Source organism: Candida oxycetoniae (assembly GCF_023343755.2).
Source record: "Candida oxycetoniae strain CBS 10844 chromosome Unknown scaffold35, whole genome shotgun sequence".
Taxonomy (NCBI): domain Eukaryota; kingdom Fungi; phylum Ascomycota; class Pichiomycetes; order Serinales; family Debaryomycetaceae; genus Lodderomyces; species Lodderomyces oxycetoniae.
This window is the reverse complement of record NW_026055462.1, coordinates 93,344-111,657: the sequence shown is the minus strand read 5'-3', so window position 1 is coordinate 111,657 and position 18,314 is coordinate 93,344. Positions and strand designations below refer to the sequence as shown.

At 38.9% G+C, this 18,314-nt stretch overlaps 11 protein-coding genes across 11 annotated transcripts; 5 read left to right on the top strand and 6 right to left on the bottom strand. All coding sequences in view use genetic code 12, as the record gives it.

The window, feature by feature from the left end:
• Positions 1–807: 807 nt before the first annotated feature.
• KGF56_003433 (uncharacterized protein) lies at positions 808–2,172 on the bottom strand (the record flags this gene model as incomplete). Its single annotated transcript, XM_049324765.1, has 1 exon — positions 808–2,172. One exon carries the CDS (start codon positions 2,170–2,172, stop codon positions 808–810), a length of 1,365 nt encoding a protein of 454 aa, XP_049179545.1.
• A 354-nt stretch (positions 2,173–2,526) lies between these two features.
• On the top strand, positions 2,527–3,690 carry KGF56_003432 (uncharacterized protein; the record flags this gene model as incomplete). The annotated part of the gene is made up of 1 exon (XM_049324764.1): positions 2,527–3,690. One exon carries the CDS (start codon positions 2,527–2,529, stop codon positions 3,688–3,690), a length of 1,164 nt encoding a protein of 387 aa, XP_049179544.1.
• A 101-nt stretch (positions 3,691–3,791) lies between these two features.
• On the bottom strand, positions 3,792–5,033 carry KGF56_003431 (uncharacterized protein; the record flags this gene model as incomplete). The annotated part of the gene is made up of 1 exon (XM_049324763.1): positions 3,792–5,033. The coding sequence occupies one exon, from the start codon at positions 5,031–5,033 to the stop codon at positions 3,792–3,794; it is 1,242 nt and encodes a 413-aa protein (XP_049179543.1).
• Positions 5,034–5,243: 210 nt separating this feature from the next.
• On the bottom strand, positions 5,244–7,049 carry KGF56_003430 (uncharacterized protein; the record flags this gene model as incomplete). Its single annotated transcript, XM_049324762.1, has 1 exon — positions 5,244–7,049. The coding sequence occupies one exon, from the start codon at positions 7,047–7,049 to the stop codon at positions 5,244–5,246; it is 1,806 nt and encodes a 601-aa protein (XP_049179542.1).
• A 182-nt stretch (positions 7,050–7,231) lies between these two features.
• KGF56_003429 (rRNA-processing protein) lies at positions 7,232–7,975 on the top strand (the record flags this gene model as incomplete). The annotated part of the gene is made up of 1 exon (XM_049324761.1): positions 7,232–7,975. One exon carries the CDS (start codon positions 7,232–7,234, stop codon positions 7,973–7,975), a length of 744 nt encoding a protein of 247 aa, XP_049179541.1.
• Positions 7,976–8,026: 51 nt separating this feature from the next.
• KTI12 (Kti12p) lies at positions 8,027–8,890 on the bottom strand (the record flags this gene model as incomplete). Its single annotated transcript, XM_049324760.1, has 1 exon — positions 8,027–8,890. One exon carries the CDS (start codon positions 8,888–8,890, stop codon positions 8,027–8,029), a length of 864 nt encoding a protein of 287 aa, XP_049179540.1.
• Positions 8,891–9,153: 263 nt separating this feature from the next.
• MTG1 (putative GTPase) lies at positions 9,154–10,308 on the top strand (the record flags this gene model as incomplete). Its single annotated transcript, XM_049324759.1, has 1 exon — positions 9,154–10,308. One exon carries the CDS (start codon positions 9,154–9,156, stop codon positions 10,306–10,308), a length of 1,155 nt encoding a protein of 384 aa, XP_049179539.1.
• A 95-nt stretch (positions 10,309–10,403) lies between these two features.
• Positions 10,404–12,251, bottom strand: YKU80 (ATP-dependent DNA helicase; the record flags this gene model as incomplete). The annotated part of the gene is made up of 1 exon (XM_049324758.1): positions 10,404–12,251. The coding sequence occupies one exon, from the start codon at positions 12,249–12,251 to the stop codon at positions 10,404–10,406; it is 1,848 nt and encodes a 615-aa protein (XP_049179538.1).
• Positions 12,252–12,556: 305 nt separating this feature from the next.
• On the bottom strand, positions 12,557–14,419 carry KGF56_003425 (uncharacterized protein; the record flags this gene model as incomplete). Its single annotated transcript, XM_049324757.1, has 1 exon — positions 12,557–14,419. The coding sequence occupies one exon, from the start codon at positions 14,417–14,419 to the stop codon at positions 12,557–12,559; it is 1,863 nt and encodes a 620-aa protein (XP_049179537.1).
• Positions 14,420–14,611: 192 nt separating this feature from the next.
• KGF56_003424 (uncharacterized protein) lies at positions 14,612–16,366 on the top strand (the record flags this gene model as incomplete). The annotated part of the gene is made up of 1 exon (XM_049324756.1): positions 14,612–16,366. One exon carries the CDS (start codon positions 14,612–14,614, stop codon positions 16,364–16,366), a length of 1,755 nt encoding a protein of 584 aa, XP_049179536.1.
• Positions 16,367–16,799: 433 nt separating this feature from the next.
• On the top strand, positions 16,800–18,179 carry NCS2 (Ncs2p; the record flags this gene model as incomplete). Its single annotated transcript, XM_049324754.1, has 1 exon — positions 16,800–18,179. The coding sequence occupies one exon, from the start codon at positions 16,800–16,802 to the stop codon at positions 18,177–18,179; it is 1,380 nt and encodes a 459-aa protein (XP_049179535.1).
• Positions 18,180–18,314: the final 135 nt, after the last annotated feature.

Sequence of the window (18,314 nt, the reverse complement as noted above, 5' to 3'; positions counted from 1 at the left end):
GACATCTCAACTTGACACCTCTATTTGACACCTAAACTCAACCTCTGCAAGACTCTACTTGTATTAGGTGTAGTCAGTATGCCCCACTATCGAGCAGAGCGAGATAGTGGAGCACACCGATATACCACACTACCTAATACTAGTACCTAATACTAGTACACCTCTAATCAACTACACCGATATACCACACTACCTAATAATAGTACCTCTAATCAACTACACCTCTTTACCTCCCCTCTACATCTCTACACCTCTACACCCTAACCTCTACATCTCATTACCTAATAATAATTCGCATCTACTCAACACCACCTAATACCAATACACCAACACTATCGAGCAATGCGAAATATAGAGCAGTACTCTGTAGCTGCCACCAACACTATCGAGCAAAGCGAGATATGGAGCAGTACTCTGTAGCTGTCGCCGACACAATGCGAGATATAGAGCAGTACTCTGTAGCTGCCACCGACACTTTGTAGCTGCCACCGACACTATCTCGCTTCGCTCGATAGTGGAGCAGTACTTTGTAGCTGACACCGACACTATCTCGCTTCGCTCGATAGTGGAACACTCCGATACACCTTTAAATCGACACTTGATCTCAACAAGTCTACACAGAAAATACCCTGTTATTCTCTACTTGATCTCAACTTAATCTCAACAAGGGCACACTCTATAGGTTCTACTGCTGCTCCACTGTTTAGGAATATCTATATAGATACAAACTATTATACTAGTACAAGACATCTCTCACTTTACTGCTCATGGATTGCTTTACTTACTGCTCATGGATTGCTTTACACTTTACTCGTCATCGTCAGAGTAATCAGAAGAAACCTCAATTAATAATTGCGTAGAAGGCGCTGGCTCATATTCATTATTGGCTTGCGTCCCCTTTTCATCGATAAAGTGGTTTAATCCATGTGTGTTTTCATACATGAACAACATACTCGGATCAACGTTATAGCTATTGATTATGATTTTCGGAACCAGAACAACCTCCTTCTCCTCTTGCTCTTTCTTCTGCACCCCCTGCACCCCCTGCATTCCCTCCTGCTCCTGCTCCTGCTCCTGCTCCTCCCCCTCCTCCTCTTCATTTTTCTTTTCACGGATATATACATTAAAACGCGTGCTAATTGATTTCTGGGTCCTTAATGTAAATACATGATTCAACGTGCATTCATGGCCCCTCGGACAAACGTTATCCTCCTCAAAATCAGGACAATTCAACAAATGTAGAAAAGGACAGTTCTTACCTCTTGAACACCATGATCCCAAAGCAAATGGTCTACATGTCCAGATCTCGTATCTCGGGTCATCATAGTATTCAGGTACAGTATGCATATACTTACACTGTGAATTGTGACATTTATTAACCAAATTGTACCGGCACAACGGAGTATTGTGGCTATTTGGCGTATGCGACAATAAACAGTTGGGCATTGTGCACTTGTTATTCAAGAAAAAGGAACAAATCTTAACCTTTGACTGTTCATGTAAATACTTGCATTTTAAACCTTTACTGCATATCCCTGTTCTTGTAAAGTACCTACATCCTTCTCTTATTTTTGGCGTCTTTTCACCGTGTATCTTGTAATTCCCACCCTTTGTCCTTCTATATATTTCGCCGTTCCAAACTATTTCACCAACTGCTTGTTCATTAGTACCATTATAACCCAAGGGAAGAAGGAACCTCCCATTTTGAGCCACACTGTATTTCACGTTATTGATACTGACCCTATCGCAGTGATCATTTAACCTCTTGTTCCTAAAAATTCTCATCTTAATTTGTCTCATAATTGCTTCTTCAACATCTGCGTTTTTAACGCCTACACATTTGACACCTGCGTTTTTAACGCCTACATTTTCAACATCTGCCTCTGTATACGTACCTTCTTGTGTTAGCCGCATCGCTTCCCGTTTGTATAGTCTCATGTTTACCAATGAAGTTCCAGTTCTTGAGTAAACAGTGACAAACTGCTGCGGTATACCGTTGGAGTCCTTCTCAACAACTACTCTCATATGACGTTGTCTTTCTACTCTTTTCCCAATTTTATTAGAAAAATTCTTAACCACTAGCTTTCTCTCATGAATACTGGTCTTCAACACAGCAATCTCCTTGTACATTTGTTTAATCTCGTTCGAGTCCAAAAGTGGGCCGTGCAGCATTTGGCTCGAGTATAGTAGCATGCTAAAATGATAAAGACTTTGCTCCAATTTGGAAATGTTTTTCCGCTCGCGAAATCTTGCGATGAGGTTGAATACTGGGGTGACTGTTGACGTAAGATAAAAGGCTTACTATATAGACTCAACCAGAGGAAGAGAGTCAAGAGTTGGCAAGTATGTGGAACAAGGCTCTAATGACGGTAAGGGTTGGTATCCTCAATGTAGTCCTGGTTATGCGGCGGACTTGCCCAAACTTCAAAAAGCCTAAAGTGTCATAATTATTATTCTATTGGTTTTTTTTTTTTTTTTTCTAATCTATATGGGCGGCTATCTATCTGCTTTGATTGCTAGTAAAGAATGTCAGATAGAAAGTCTATTACAACGTCACAGTTATTAAAGCTGAAAGACACAGTGTCTGCACTGGTACCAAACAGATTAAACAAAAAGAAGCTAATAGCATTGGCAGATATCGAGTCTGTACTCAATAGCTTAGAAGTAAGTGGCCCATCATCATCATCTTCTTCTTCTTCTTGTTCATTTCAAGGTAGTTCTCTGGGGAAAAGAGTATGCAATTGTTTGGCTAGAAGGCACCCACTATATGAGATTGCACCAAATTGCTTAAACTGTGGCAAGATCATCTGCACAAAAGAAGGTTTACAGCCGTGCTCGTTTTGCGGACTGGATATATTACCATCTACAGAGAAGGATGCCATTGTTCGGTTACTCAACAAGGAGAAGAGTGATTTATTGAACCTTTCCCAAAACGCAGAGAAAAGTTCAACGACTTTTCAAAATGCAGAGAAAAGTTCAACGACTCAAACTAAGCAAAAGAAGAAGATTGTAGTGAAAATGAAACCGGGAGAAAAGTTCTGGGAAGCTCAGGATAGAGCTTTCCAGTTGGCGGAAAAAGCTATAGGCAATCGTGAAAAAAAGGACAAGAAAAATGATGAACCTAGTCAGATAACTGAAAATGGTGCTAGCAACACTACTCAAGTCGATCAAGATTTGAGCAGGGCTCAAGAAAAGTTGGCGACTTTGCTCAGGTTTCAAGAAACTGGTGAAGAGAGAACTCGAATAATAGACAATGCATCTGATTTTGAAATGCCTACGCAATCATTGTGGTTATCTCCTGAGGAAAGAGCTTTGAATTTAAAGCGACATCAAAGGATGGCCAAGGAGAAATCGAGAGAAGATGAAAGAAGCAAGCGTGGTGAAAAGCAAGTCGAGATGGTTATAAAAAATGGCAAAGTTACTATGGTGGAGAAGTACATCCCTATAAAAGAAGAAGTATCCTCGGAGGAGCTTCAATTAATTGAAGAGTTGAAGAAATCAAAAAAGTCGCAAATGGAAGAATATGGAAACTCGGTTTGGGACTATGATGCTGACAAGAGGAAATGGGAAAAACCTATATATAAGTCAAACAACACTAATAGGGAAATGCGTCCCAAAGAAGACAGATCAAGAGTTCAATTGGAAAAAAATGACGATACAATAGATTTGGTAGTAGCAGCCATAGTTTGAGTTTTTCATTCTTCATCACCATCAAAGTTATTTTCTCATTCTTCATTCCTCATCACCATCAAAATTATCTTCTCATTCTTCATTTCTCATTGTCATCAAAGTTATCTTCTCATTCGTTGCTTGAAACGTCGTGATCTTGGGTCGTTGATTTTTAATCGCTTGTAATTTTGAGTTATTGGCTTTCTAGTCCTCTTAATGGGGCTTCCTTGCGCGGCGTTAAAAGTGTCATCTTCACCCTCCTTCACCTCGTCCTTCTCCTCTGCATTCTCGTTGTCAGAATTGATATATGCTGTCAAGTCGATTTTCTCCTTTCTCTCCAAGTTCATGATTGTATCATGAATATTGATATTGTCCAAACAAGCTTGGTCCATTTCACTTGGTCTCGGTGCCATTTTTGCCCTTCTAGTTTGCCTCTTTTGTGTCTTTTGTTTCTTTTGTTTGTCATTAAGTGGTGGTACATCTCTGGTTGTTTCCTGTCCAGCTTTCTTCTTCTCATCTTCCTCGCTCTTTTCGTTTGCCTCTCCCATTTTCAAGCCTGGATCTATTTCATTACCCAATTTCAAGTTTGGATCTATTTCATTACCCAATTTCAAGTCTAAATCTATTTCATTACTCAATTTCAAGTCTAAATCTATTTCATTACTCAATTTCAAATCTTGTGCTTCCTTTAACGAGGTCTTGTAAACTTCAGTCAATTTCCTCATCATTCTATGAGGCTTTAGCGGAGAGGGCGAAACCAGAAATTCGGGTAAGCTCACACTTTTTGTAAAAGTGGGTGTTTGAAAATTGGGTTTCATATACCTTGGTGTCTCCATTACTACAAAATTCGAGTTACGAGTCGCTCGAGCTATTGGCGAGCCATGGTCTATTACCTTAGACGGAGTTGAAAAAGATAATCCCCGATTTGGATTGGGAGATATCGGTGCATGGCCATTTTCTGCAGCAAGATAATCTTCAATTGACGTATCAGTATTGGTGGTTCTGGATTTGGATTTACATTTCAAAGGTGACGACTCAGGTGGTGTGAGCTTAAAGTCAAAGATTGAAAGAACCCGGCCGTTTGCCTGTGGAGTTGGACCGAGCTCACCTTTCGGAGTTGGTGGTATTTCAATTAATAGCACTTCATCCTTGTCTTTTGTGGCTGCTTTAGATTGCGCCGCTCGAGTAGGTTTATTCTTTTCCTTTTGTTTTCCCAGTTTCACCAACTTGTATAAGGAATATAACTTTTTGATCTCAGAATTTTGATCAATATCCACCTTTGTCGGTAGTCTCTTATTTTCATTTCGAAAAGAGTACTCCCAATTCTTAATCTCTTGCTTTATTTCGAGTAGGTCTGAACACATAGTGCTCTATCTTTCAACATAGACATGTGCATCAAAGAGTAAAACTCTTTATAATTCAGAGAGATGGTATTGAAAAATTAAAATGAAAAACAATCGACAGATTTCAACGCGCGTCTTTTAACGCGTTGTTTATTTTTCATTCATTCATTCATTCATTCATTCATTCATTCATTTATTCATTTATATTTGTTAGTTAGTTTAATTTACACTCTATAGACGGTTTGCGAATTCGTAGGCATCTTGTATCCAAAAGCTATTACAATGGTTTTTGTAGATGAGTAATAGAGCCTTTTTAAATGCCAATTTCTCATTCTCGCTATTGAAAAGTTTGTTATTCTTTTCAAATTCTCCAATGATGGAAACACCATTGGCATTATTCCAAAATTTTCCAAAAAAGTCTCTTAATACGATCTTGTCGTTAATGATTGACAAGAGAATTATAACTCTTACGAAATAATGCAAAAACTCAGAAGGGATACTGATTGAGAGCCTTAAACCGGTCCATTCTCGCCAAAAGTACTTCCAGTGTCTCGTGTTGGCATAAGTAAATAACATCTGTTCTCTTAACCAAAGAGGTATTGCACCACGTTTGCCATAATTAATACGACGAAACATTTCTCTTACATCCCGAGTTCCTTGCTCGTTTTGACTGATTATCGCAGTTTTTTTTGTCGTTTCCAAATTTTCACCTCCAAGTTCAATTATCGAGTTGATTTTAGAAGCATTTATAAAAGTGTTTTGCTCACAAGTTAAAGCCCACAATAACACTTGAAATCTTTCCACCGCAAAAAAGTGAATTTCATCAGTTAAAAAAGTCGCCGTTTTGGATATAAACCGGGATAATTTGTCAAGTTTCTCGGCCGAGCTTATACCTATTGTTGGTGTATCCACCAACAACTCCATATATTTTATAGTGTCATTTACAATTTCCAAGTTCCAATCAATTTGTTGCGAGACAAGTTCAAACGAGGCATACTTTTCCAACAAGATCCTCTCAACTAAATCGAGAGAAGCAACTGATGGATCCACAAGATGTAAAGCTCTATAGAACTGGAATCTCTTGTCAATGGACAGTAACTGTACCGGGCTTGCTTCAAAAAGCAGATCAAATTTCTCTTTATACCCTTTAAGGTTTACTGTGTTTTCCTCTCCCAATAGCTGATTGTAAACAAGGTCCATGTCCGTGTCCATGTCCATGTGTTGAGCAGCATCAACAGAAGCATTACTGCACTTGCACTTTTGAGTAGACGTATGAAAACCTCTCCGCAACCCATAAAAGATACTTTCCTTATCTAAGGTTGTATCTGCTGCAATCCTTGCTCCCCCTGTAACATCTTGCTCTTGCACATCATCCTGGTCCTGCTTTTCTTGGTACAATTGCTCTAATTGCAATTCTTTTCTTCTCTCGGGACTTAGAATATGCACCACTGCACCATCAACTCCAATCTCACATCTTACCCATGTATTTGGTTCAATTCCATAAGTTTTATGCGTAGCAGGTGGCCCCTGTCTCGCTCTCTTGGCTAGTCGTCTACGCATTGTAGGACTGATAGAGTTCGAAACCATGCCTTCTATCTGTGACTGGTAACCGTATTCGTTTTTGATGTGCTGCTTTAAATCGTATGAAGCTTTATATATATGTTTTTCAGACTTTCCCGAAGCAATTATAACATACCGTTCACTAGATTGATTCTCCACACTCTTGGGATGATCTACAGGAAGTAAAGATAAATCAAACACTTTAAAATCAGTCAACCCATATTTAACCTCTAACAATTTTAAAATCTCTTGAACCCTAGAGGGGAGATCTGCTGGAAAATCATAGGTTTTCAATTCAACAATGTTTTCAGCTTGAGATCTATTTTCTGTTCTTAAATACCAAGGAATAGAAGATGCTTCGTCACCTGTATCACTTTGTCCGCCATTTCTAATACACCTACTAATGGTGAATGTTCTATATATCAAGCTTCGACTACTATACTTTACCACTTCCTTAACTACTGCTCTTGGAATCATCTTTGAAAGTCTTGATAAAGGAAAGGAAATTCAATGATTGAAAGGTTTGGTTGAAAAAAAAAAAAAGAAAAAGAAAAAGAAATTGAAAAGTATTGAAAAATTCAGCTCATCTCATGAGAGATACCCTATTAACCTTTTAGTTATTTGCTTTGTAGACCGGCATTTATTGGTAGAACAAAGGTATGACGAAACTTGTTCATAATGTACAGAAGAAACAGCATAGGGAGAGGTCTCAAAAGACAAGCAGGGCCAGGTATGGTTTGCTTGAGAAAAAGAAGGATTATAAGCTAAGAGCTGCTGATTATCACAAGAAACAAGCAGCTTTAAAAGCTTTGAAGGAGAAGGCCAAGTCACACAACCCAGATGAGTACTTCCATGCTATGACTAAGAGAAAAACTGATGATAAGGGGATTTTAATTGCAGACAGAGGGAACGAAGCGTTAAGTGTAGACCAAGTTAAATTATTGAAAACTCAGGATATCAATTATATACGAACGATGCGTATGCAAGAGTTGAACAAGATCAAAAAGGAACAAGAGATGAAATTGTTTCAAGGATCTGGGAAACACACCATCTTTGTCGACTCTAACAAGGAACAGGCCGATTTCAAGCCACATGTCTATTTTGATACCGATGAAGCATTATTAAATAACAAGGAAAACAGGCTTCGTCGAGAACAACTATTTTCAAATACTCCCATTGTTGGTTCTTCACAAGGCGTTTCCAGTGCTCAAAAAGACAAATCAGATGAGAAGAAGCTAAAACAGTACAAACTATTACAAAGGAGGATAGCAAAGGAAAAAGAATTAAAAGAGGTTGAGGAAATAATGCAGATAAACCTAGAAAAGATGAAGAGTGGTAGTAAGAAGAAAATTGCAAATAATGGGAAAACCTACTTTAAATGGAAAAATCAAAGAAAAAGGTGAACATCAAAGAAAGGTGATTAATAAAGGTGATCAAACAGATGGTGTGCATTATTAATCTTCATTATTTAAGCTTCTATCAAGGTAATCCACAAAGAAAGGTATTATTCGATCTCTCTCGATTGTTCTCATTCGATTCAAGCTGATAAACGACCTTCTTATTCTCTGTAGTTGGGCTGTGCTTGCCGTCCCCATAGGTATAGTGACAATTAGATCCTTATCTATCTGCACTCGTCCTCCCGTGAGTTGCTGTTGCTGAAGCACCGTTGAAATCACTTCATGGGTTCTTCTATCCAACTCTTGTAAAAAGGAGTTATCCGATGTGGATTGGATTGTGGTTGCTGCGTTTGGAACAGGCGCTTTCTTCAAAACCAATGCATTCCAAATTTCGTCCATGGGCAATAAATCACCTTCCATATGCGTTACTTCAAATAAAGGTGAATCCCACTTTGCGTCCCTATTGGGCTCCTCGTATCTCATTTGCAACTGTTTCATTATGTCTACGTCCCATTGTACTTGTTGAGCAACTTTGGCATTCCATTCAAGGCACTTATCCAAGGGGGCAATAACGTGCAATACACAATGCGACGTTGCCATTCCCTTTGATTCACAATATAGCTGATATCGAAACCCCTTGATATACGCCATGGAATCCAATATAACAATGTTATTCTTAGACAAGTCTCTTTTAACAGCAGATATCTGGGAGCCTCTCGCGATTTTTTCCTTAGTTGAGTCCCCATAAACATCATGAGTAATTCCAAATGTCTCATCGCTATAGTATGTAACCTTGTAGTTGTACCCAGGATCAGAATTAGCTTTGGCCGCCAAAATCCTCCGCTCTAACTCACTTTTCAATCGCTTGGCCCAAGTAGTCTTGCCCGAACACGGGTACCCTGTAACTACAACCAATGGCATCCCTAAACTAAAGCTCTTCCTCTAGCTCTTCCTCTTCTTCCTCTTGCTTCGCTTAAAAGGAAGTCAATGAAAAATTAAATTGGAGAAAAAAGATTTCCATAACACAAAACGAAAAGAGATGAGATGAGATGAGATGAGATGAGATGAGATGAGATGAGGAGACTATTGAGCGAAGCGAGATAGTGGAGCAATACTGACTGTCAATTTTGCAACTTTTGTAAGTCGACAAGAAAAGTAACCTTCTTCAAGTTGCTGTTTATTAGATGAGCACGAAATTTATACCTCGAACTGTGTTTCCCAACTACAATGTAACATTGTCCAATTTCAAGGGCCACCATCAAAAAGCCTTGACGAAACTTGGACATCTTTCGCCCCAGTTGGATTTGGTTTTGGAAGTTCGAGATTGTCGCGCACCAGTAGCCACGACCAATGTGCTATTTGATAAGCTTTTGGCCATGAAGAGGAAATTGGTACTATACAGTAAAAAGGATTTGTCGATACTAAAACCTAGCATCTTGGATAGGTGGCACAAATCAAACAATGAAGAGTACATGTTGGTTGATTGTCGAAGTCTCGGTGATTGCAAAAGGATTGTTGACAAAATGATACAAATGTACCAATCCATGGATCCCAAACCGCCCTTGGGCTTGCGACTGGTCATTGTGGGGATGCCAAATGTTGGAAAATCCACATTGGTTAATACCATGCGTCTGGTGGGTTTGAAAAATAGTAGTTACGAGGGAAAAGAAAACAATGAAAACAATGAAAACAACGGTGAGCCCATATCAACAAAGATTCGAAAAGTCGCAAAAACTGGCGGGCAGCCAGGGGTCACCAGATCTACAAGCGAAATAATACGATTGTCCAGAGACCCGGAACTCATGGTTTATGACACTCCAGGGGTTTTCTTGCCCACTGTAAAAAACGCTGAAACAATGCTAGCTTTGGGCCTCGTTGGTTGCGTTCATAATTCATTCATTGATCCGGTCATTTTGGCCGACTACTTATTGTTCGTTTTAAACTTGCAAGATCCAAGCGGCAAAGCATATAACTTATACATGTCGCATCCAACTAATGATATTTACGAGCTAATGTACAATATCGCAAAGCAGAGAAAAACGTTGAAAAGGGATGGAAGTTACGATGAGCTTGGAATAGCCACGCATTGGTTAAATCTTTGGAAACAAGCCAAAACATCAAAATATAAGTGTTTGTTCGACTTGCCAGCAATTCTCAAAGTAAATGAGAAAGAGTATGCACAAATTCAAAATCAGGAAAAAGAACGCATCGATCATACAAATGTGCATCAGAGAATAGTCGACAGTTTTGGATCTGACGGCTCTTCAAAATTAGCGCACAGAAAGAGAACTGCAAAAGATAGGATGGCCGATATGAAAAATCGATTATTTAAACTTTGAAAAAGCTATTCATAATAATCGATTGAAAATGGAAAGAAAAGAAAAGAAAAGGATTAAAAAAAAAATAAAAAACAGATACGAAACCTAGTTCCTTGTTAAGCTAGCATATCATCAACGTCAAAATACTCATCGAAATTTCCGTCATTATTCTCCACTCCAAATACAGGCATGAATTTTCTTTTCTTCTTAGGTTGCGCTTCCTTCAATTTGTACTTAGTTTCGAGCCGTTTCCTTAAAGTCTTGCTAATAACATCTGCCTCTTTTAGCTCTCGGTGTGAATACAAATGAGCCTGCTTTGCATCCAATATATTATCCATGTTAAATAGCGTATGTGCTTCGTCCTTTGTTAAATACTTTTCAACAAAGTTTTCTTCACCAAGAAAATCGGTTAGGGACGATTTGCTCAAGGCTTGATATAAAATTTTTTCAACATAATAATTGAACCGTTTTGTTGCTGGACACGTTGATAAAAGTATTCTTTCTAATGGCGTGTCTTTAGTTACACGCTCTACACTTGCTTTCGACTGTGTTAAACCACATTTTGGATTGTCAAGCTCATCGGGTTTAGTATTGTCGTTAGCAAGAGTTTTGATGGAAATGAGCTTTTCCATTTCCATGTCTAGTGTCTCATCTTTTTCTTCCAACCTTGGGAAATGTCCAACCATCTCGTCTTCTTTCATGGCGAGTCTAATCATGAGTAGCACCCTCCCATGCCTATCCCCTTCTATAACGATTTTCTGGGGTAATGCAGCACATATCTGAACCTCATCGGAATCCTTTTGAACATAGCGAACAATTGCTGCAGATTTCAGCTCCAATAAAGCTTGCACCAAGGAATTGAATGCAATTTTGTTGTCACTGTAAAACTTAGTGCTTGGTATCACATAAGAGGATTCCTCGGAGAAAAATGGAATAGATAACCTGTCGGTTTTAATGAAACCGAGGATATTGATACCACATGATGTGCTTAAAGTTGCAGCTTCCTCAATCTCTGGTCCAAGAGCGTAGATGTCTCTTTGCGTATACTTGAAACCGTACTTTACATCGGCGCGTTTCAAATATAATTTCGTACTCTCTTGTTTAGACTCTGTCTGGTCCTTAATGTAGTCAAACACTTCGTTTGCAATGTTTGGATCGTTTAGCATATAATATCTTGTATCTCTTTTCACCTTGGTGGGTGACGACAGTTTATCTTCTACAATGTAATCATGCCCATGAATATGTGATTGCACCCTGATTGCCGGGTAAACCTGAACCCTGAGATTAATACCTTGAGTATCTTGCTCTTTACCACCAATAGAAGCAAAGGACATATGAGTATCGCACAAGCTACGAGGATTTATAAGCCTAAGAGCCCGCCAGTTTTCCACATAGTCGGCATAGTCAAAAACTTTACAGTAGTCGCCGAGTTCACTGCACATTTGTGACAAGTAATCTCTAGTTAGATTATTATCCTTCTTTCCCACTAAAAGAAATGTACAACTCACCAGATATTTCAAACAAATTTGCTTGAAATTATCCACTTTCGCAGTAGGGTCGGTAATTTTGCCTCTACCATTGGTAATTACAAAAACACTTCTAACAAACTTATTTGCTATTTGCTTGTTCAAGGCTTCACCAAACGCGTCAATGATATCGTTTTTTCCATAACCATGGCTATGGCTATCTCCCTTCTCATGTGCATCCACTGCAAGTTTGTAGTATTCCTTAACCACTCTCAAAGAAAGTGGCTCATTATAGTAAACGCTTTGAATCTCACCAGGGGTGTATACTACAAAAGCATACCTATCCAGCTTCCTATTTTTCAACAATTGTTGATTAAAAAAATTAAACGTAAATTGTAATCCTAGCTCAAAATCCGTCTTTGTTTGATTCTGAGTTGATTTCAAATTCATATACTCAGATGAGTCGAGAACTATAGTGACATATTCCTTGTTCGACATGGCTATTGGACTCGATTGTGAAGTACCAGCTTACACCTAACACAAGTAACCAAAGTAACTAATACCCTTCTCTGTAGAAGAAAGACAAATTGAAAAATAAAAAATAACATATATTAAAGCCGCATAGATAACGGCTTTTTAGTCAGAGACCAACAGCACCACCAGTACCATTACCACCATCTACAATGACAATTACTTGCATTTTGGTCTTCTTTTTACTACCAGTAATCCATTCTACTTCTATAGTAATCTATTCAACCTCTATTTCTATCTTTTTCGTTTTTTACCTTTTTATTTTCCTTCTTTTATAATTCAACTTGCCATGTCCGAATTGTTCCGTCCAAACCAGCACTTACAAAAGCTCCTGCTTTCTTTGCTGGGTCGTAATCTATCCAAGTCAAGCTTGAAACTCCAGATGCATGCGCCAACGGATACTTTACCACTTTTGATGGTTTCTCAACGGAGTACAACAATAAACCACCGTCGAGACCTCCACTGATTAAGTATTTAGAATCACTCGTCCATTGCGCATCAAATACTTTACTAGTATGGAATGCCCATCTTGTTGTCACTACCTCAAGGTTGGCGTCAAGTAAAGTGTATTTCCCAGTAGAATCGGCAACGGAAACATATTGTCCATTTGGTGATACTCGAATCAAAGTTGGAGGTGATCTCAATGTAAGAAGTTGACCCTCTGCTTGTTTTATCTTCAAATCCTTATCAATTGTGAGCTTTGTTATGGTATTTGCAGATGTGTTGGTTAGCAATAAGCTGGAGTCGGTTAATGATACAAGATTAGTTGTTATAAAAGAAAGCTTAAACGTTTCAATCAACTTGAGATCATGCGAATAAAGTTGGATTTCTGACTCAAATAGCACAATGATACCTGGTGCAATTTTGATCAATTGCTTTGGTTGGTTTGGCAACTCTACAGAATTTGTAACATTTCCATTCTCCCATTTTTTGAGTACATCATCCCAACCTATGGTGAACAAGAAATCTCCATCTGCCAATATATCCACCAAGTAATTCGAATGATGCTGGTCTTTATTATTATTCATTGGAAAAGATTTTGGTCCTTTGCTGTTAATTTCCTGTTTCAAAAATTTACCATCAGAGCCACCGCTGTATAAATAGGGTTTTTGAAATAAAACTTTTGTTACAGGAGACTGATGACCAGTGAGGACATGAACTAGTTTTCCATCATGGCTGAAATAGTTCAAGTCTCCATTTGCACTTAGGGAAATCACATACTTGTTTGTTACTGCCAACCCTACTTGTTGCCTTGAGATGGAACAAGGCTCTGATACTTTATATTTTTCCACCTCTACGCCCTCATTGATGTCCCATTTTTTTAAAGAGCCATCGGCTGATGCTGTGATAAAGTATTCATTTGAGTCAGGTACCCACTCGACTGAGGATATTCCACCATCATGAGCATTCTCAATTTTTTTAACCAACTCGCCCGTTTTGCCATTGTATATACAAATTGACCTATCAGACCCAACTGAAACCAAGTGCTCTCCATTAGCGCTAAATTTCACGTCGCGCACAGCATTTGAATGGAGTCCACGCAAACTCTTGTCGAATTTGAAAGGCGGGCCCTGAAAAAAAACCATTGCAAAATCATCACCGACAGTAGCTGCACGATATGGCCTTTGCCGTTTGATATCAACGGCATTTATCAGGGAGCTGTGGCCTTGAATATCACCTATAGAATTTCCCGAATCCCATGTAAATGCATAACCAAATTTCTCCTTCCCATCGCCTACAGCAATCAAGCGCTTATTCTCGGCATCCCATGCAATATCCTTTATGGCACCAGACATCACTTGAAGCTCGGTTTTCACCATTGGCTGTTCAAACACCTCTTGACCTTGTTTCAAAGAAGCATCCCAGATCTTGACTTGACCAAAAGTATCTCCAGAAGCAATATAAAAGCCCGAAGGTGAGAATCTAACTGCACTCGTAGGATGTATATGTTTACAGAAAATCGTAACCACCATTTCCTCCAAATTTTCAAAATTAAAATCACTAGGTCTTACTATTATAGACTTACCATTGACATAAGCTACTCTATCATTCACAACGTCATACGATAAATGAGTCGTCTGACCTCTTTGCGTCGACGGTTGTGGCGACGTAATAGCTACGGGCTTAATTGACATCTCAGCTCAACACTAAAAACCTGCAAAGTATAGACCCCCTTTGCTTGGTCAACCTGTGATGTGATTGGTAGAGAGACTGAAAAATTTCAATCGCACCAAATTTTTCACTCTAGTAAAAAAAAAAGGGGAGTTTTGTTATCAAACCATTGGAAGGAGAGGAACAAGGTACGATTTGGTAGGGCTATTGATAAGATGTTGAAGGTAGCAAGTGTTAGAGTAAGGTCTAGTGGTATTCGTTGGGTTGCTTCTACGTCATTTAGGCTCAATGGGAAGAATGTTGGTGGAAAACCCTTTTTACCAGATGTGAAAAAAGGTGAGGCATTAGTTACACCACCCAGTATAGAGCCTATACCAATACAAGAGGTAAAGGCCAAGAAGGTTGTTGAAGGTTTCCCTGAATATTCTGAAGTAAAGGGCAAAAGATTTTCCTTGTTTGGTTTCCTTTTCAAAACCTCGCTTTTGGCAGTGGTGTTTTATGGTGGTGTTTTATATATCGCAACTAAGAACGATAAGGTTATGGACTATGTTATTGACCACGACTTGCCCTACCACGAGCAAATTATTGAACTGTTTGACAATGTGTCAAAAGAAGATATACGAGAAGCTTGGTTCAATTTGAAGCAGCAATTTTTCAAGGTCAAAACCTCTTTTTCAAATAGTGAATTTGATCATATCGCAACAGCCATGGAACGCAAGGGGGAAGAGTTTCTCAAAGATACAAGAAATAAGTTAAAGAAACATCCAAGCGGCGAAAGAAAAGGAACCGAACTAACCCCAGCTGAACAATTACAAAAACCAGTTGAAGTTGAAAGCGTTACACGAGATGTAACACGCTTCCCATTGATTGAACTCAGCTCGGATGTCGCAGACTCTGTTGATTCTTCTGTTAAACAGATTATTACCTCCTTGAACAGTTTTATACAATCTATTGATGCTGGTCTACTCCCAAGCTCTAATTCAGATTTAGTCAAGTCTATTGGCGCTAGTCTTAACCAATTGGGGGCTAAAATGAATACATTAACCTCTACTTTTGACAATGAGCTAAAGAACAAGTTGAAGGAATCTCAAACAGAATTGGCATCGTCATTTTCGAAAAAGGAATTGGAATTGACCGACAACTTGCTTGCTCGATACAACCAAGAAAAAGCGCAATTGGAAAAGAAATTGAATGAAAAGTTGGAGCGAGAAGTTAAAGCGGCTAGAGAAGCTATTAATCAAGCAGCTATAAATGCAGTTTCAATGGTTAGAATCGAGCAAACAAAGAAATTTGAAAAATTGGTAACTGAAAGAATAAACGAGGAAAGAAACGGTAGATTGGCCAACTTGGAAAAATTGAATGACAAAGTCAAAGAGCTAGAAAAGTTTGCAGCATCCTTCCAAGACCAAATTGTTAAAACACACGAAAAGACATTAATCCAAAGATCTGCTTCTGCTTTGAAAGCATTCTTTTTTGCTCCTATTGATGCGAATGCAAAACCAAAGAGCCCAAAACCATATATAGACGCTTTGGCACAGGTGTCTAAAGACGATGAGATCTTAAACTTGGCATTAAAGGAATTAACTCCATTGATTGCCAAAGACTCGTCTCACTCAATTTTAACAACTGCCCAATTGCTAACCAGGTTTGAGAATTTGGCGCCCGATTTGAGATCGAGCTCTTTATTGCCGCCCAATGCAGGTTTATTGGGCCACTTGTCTTCATTAATTTTTTCCAAGCTTTTAATGCCTGTAAAAGGTGTTAAGAAAGATGGTAAAGATATTGAATCTGTTATTGCCAGAATCGAGTCAAGTTTAGTTAGAGGTGAATTGGATATTGCCGTTGAAGAAGCTGCCAACTTGAAAGGATGGACAAGAAGATTAGCCAACGATTGGGTAGTTGAGGCAAGAAAACGACTTGAAGTTGAGTTTTTACTAAACTTGATAGATAGCGAGTCAAGACTTTTGTAGTCATCAGTTTCAACTGTGTACAAGAAGAAAAGAAGAGGATTTATTCGGTATAAAATATTATATTGTGTATAAGATAATCTATTCTGTATATTTTTACATAGCACACTATCGAGCAGAGCGAGATAGTGGAGCACACTGCTGCCACCACTTTTTCAACTAGACGAGCAAAGCAAAGCGAGTCTAGTCGAAAGAGAGTAGACCAGAGAGTAGACTCGCTTTTTGCTCGCTAGTGGAAAGAGTGGTGGCAGCTAGTCGGTGTTACTCCACTATCTCGCTCTGCTCGATAGTGGAGTACACTCGATAAGATGATACTCATCTCATCTCATCTCATCTCATCTCAGTTTTTGAAATTTATTTTTCACCCATAGGCAGAAAAGAAAAATCAGTCTAGATATCATTACTTTATACAAGATTGTAGACAGTTATAGACATAATGAAAGCTGTTGAATACCTACAGTCTAGCGATATTATATGTCAGAAATGCAAAACTGAGCAAGTTATACTCAAAAATAGGAGCGAAATGTACTGTTGCTCCTGTTATTTGAGGTTCATTCGAGGTAAACAGCGGAAACATATGTCAAGCGAGAAATATAAGGTCAACTACAAAAGGCAAGTTGCTAACGAAGGTTTAGAGAAAGTATTGCTTGCCTTTTCTGGCGGAACGTCTTCTCTAGTTTTGTTGGACGTATTGGCGAACTTATTAGTGGAGCAGAAACAAATGCATAGAGGGTTACAAGGATTTGAATTGGTTGTGGTGAACTTGGATGAGTATGAATTGAAGTCCTTGGAAAAAAGCGTTTCGGGAATATTGGTTGAGTTATTGCAAAGATTTCCGTCTATCAACTGTGCTGTCAAGATTATATCGCTTGACTCCTATATTGATTCAACAAGTTTGCGGTCGATTACTGTTGACCATGAGTTTACGTCTTTGGAGCACAAAGTAGACGACGACGAAAGCAATGGTGTTACCCTAAGTCAACTACTAAACAGCTGTTCTAACAAATCATCTGCGGAGGATTTGCTAACCATTGCTAGTGAGCACTTGTTGTTGAAAACTGCTTTTGAAGAAAAGTGCGGCACTATTGTTTATGGTCACTCAATGAGTCGGCTAGCAAATGAGGTCCTTTCCTTAACAGTTAAGGGGCGTGGTTCAATGATTCATCGGAAGATTGTTAATCGCGTTGAGCTGTATGGTTGCAAGCAATTCAGCATCATTTACCCGTTTCGAGATCTTCTTCAAGTCGAGTTGGAAGAATACGCCAAACTCTCGCATTTGGAAAAATATATAGTGCGTTCAACCAATGTCAAGTCCAAAGTGTCCAAAAACCAAACTGTTGGCGAGATACTCGCCAATTATCTCGAAAATCTTGATGAATCGGGGTATGTATCGACAACTTCCACTGTAGTGAAGATTGCTGAAAAATTGGGGCCGCCACCCCCACAACCACTTTTATTAGTAAACCCAACGAGTTTATGTCAGGTTTGTGGTACAGAGATCTACAATAATCCAAAACATTGGCTCAAGATGATAACTGTGAGCGAGCCTGCGCCACTTTTTAGTCAAGAAGAAAAGCAATATGCAGCAGAGTACTTTGCAAACCCCAATGACACAATTGTTCAAGATCTTCAATCATCTAGTCCAATTGATTTGTGTTATGGTTGCATTGTGGCATTTAATGGAGTAAAAGATAACAAAGGTCTTGTATGGCCAGTACAGCCAAGGGGGAATCTAAACACCATAGAGAAGGAAAAGGAAAAGGAAAAGGAAAAGGAAAACATTCTAAAAGAATTCATTCTAACTGACAATGAGTAACAAGACAAGACAAGAAAGACAAGACAAGGCAAGGCAAGGCAAGACAAGACAAGACAAGACAAGACAAGACAAGACAAGACAGGACAAGGCAAGACAAGACAAGACAAGACAAGACAAGACAAGGCAAGGCAAGGC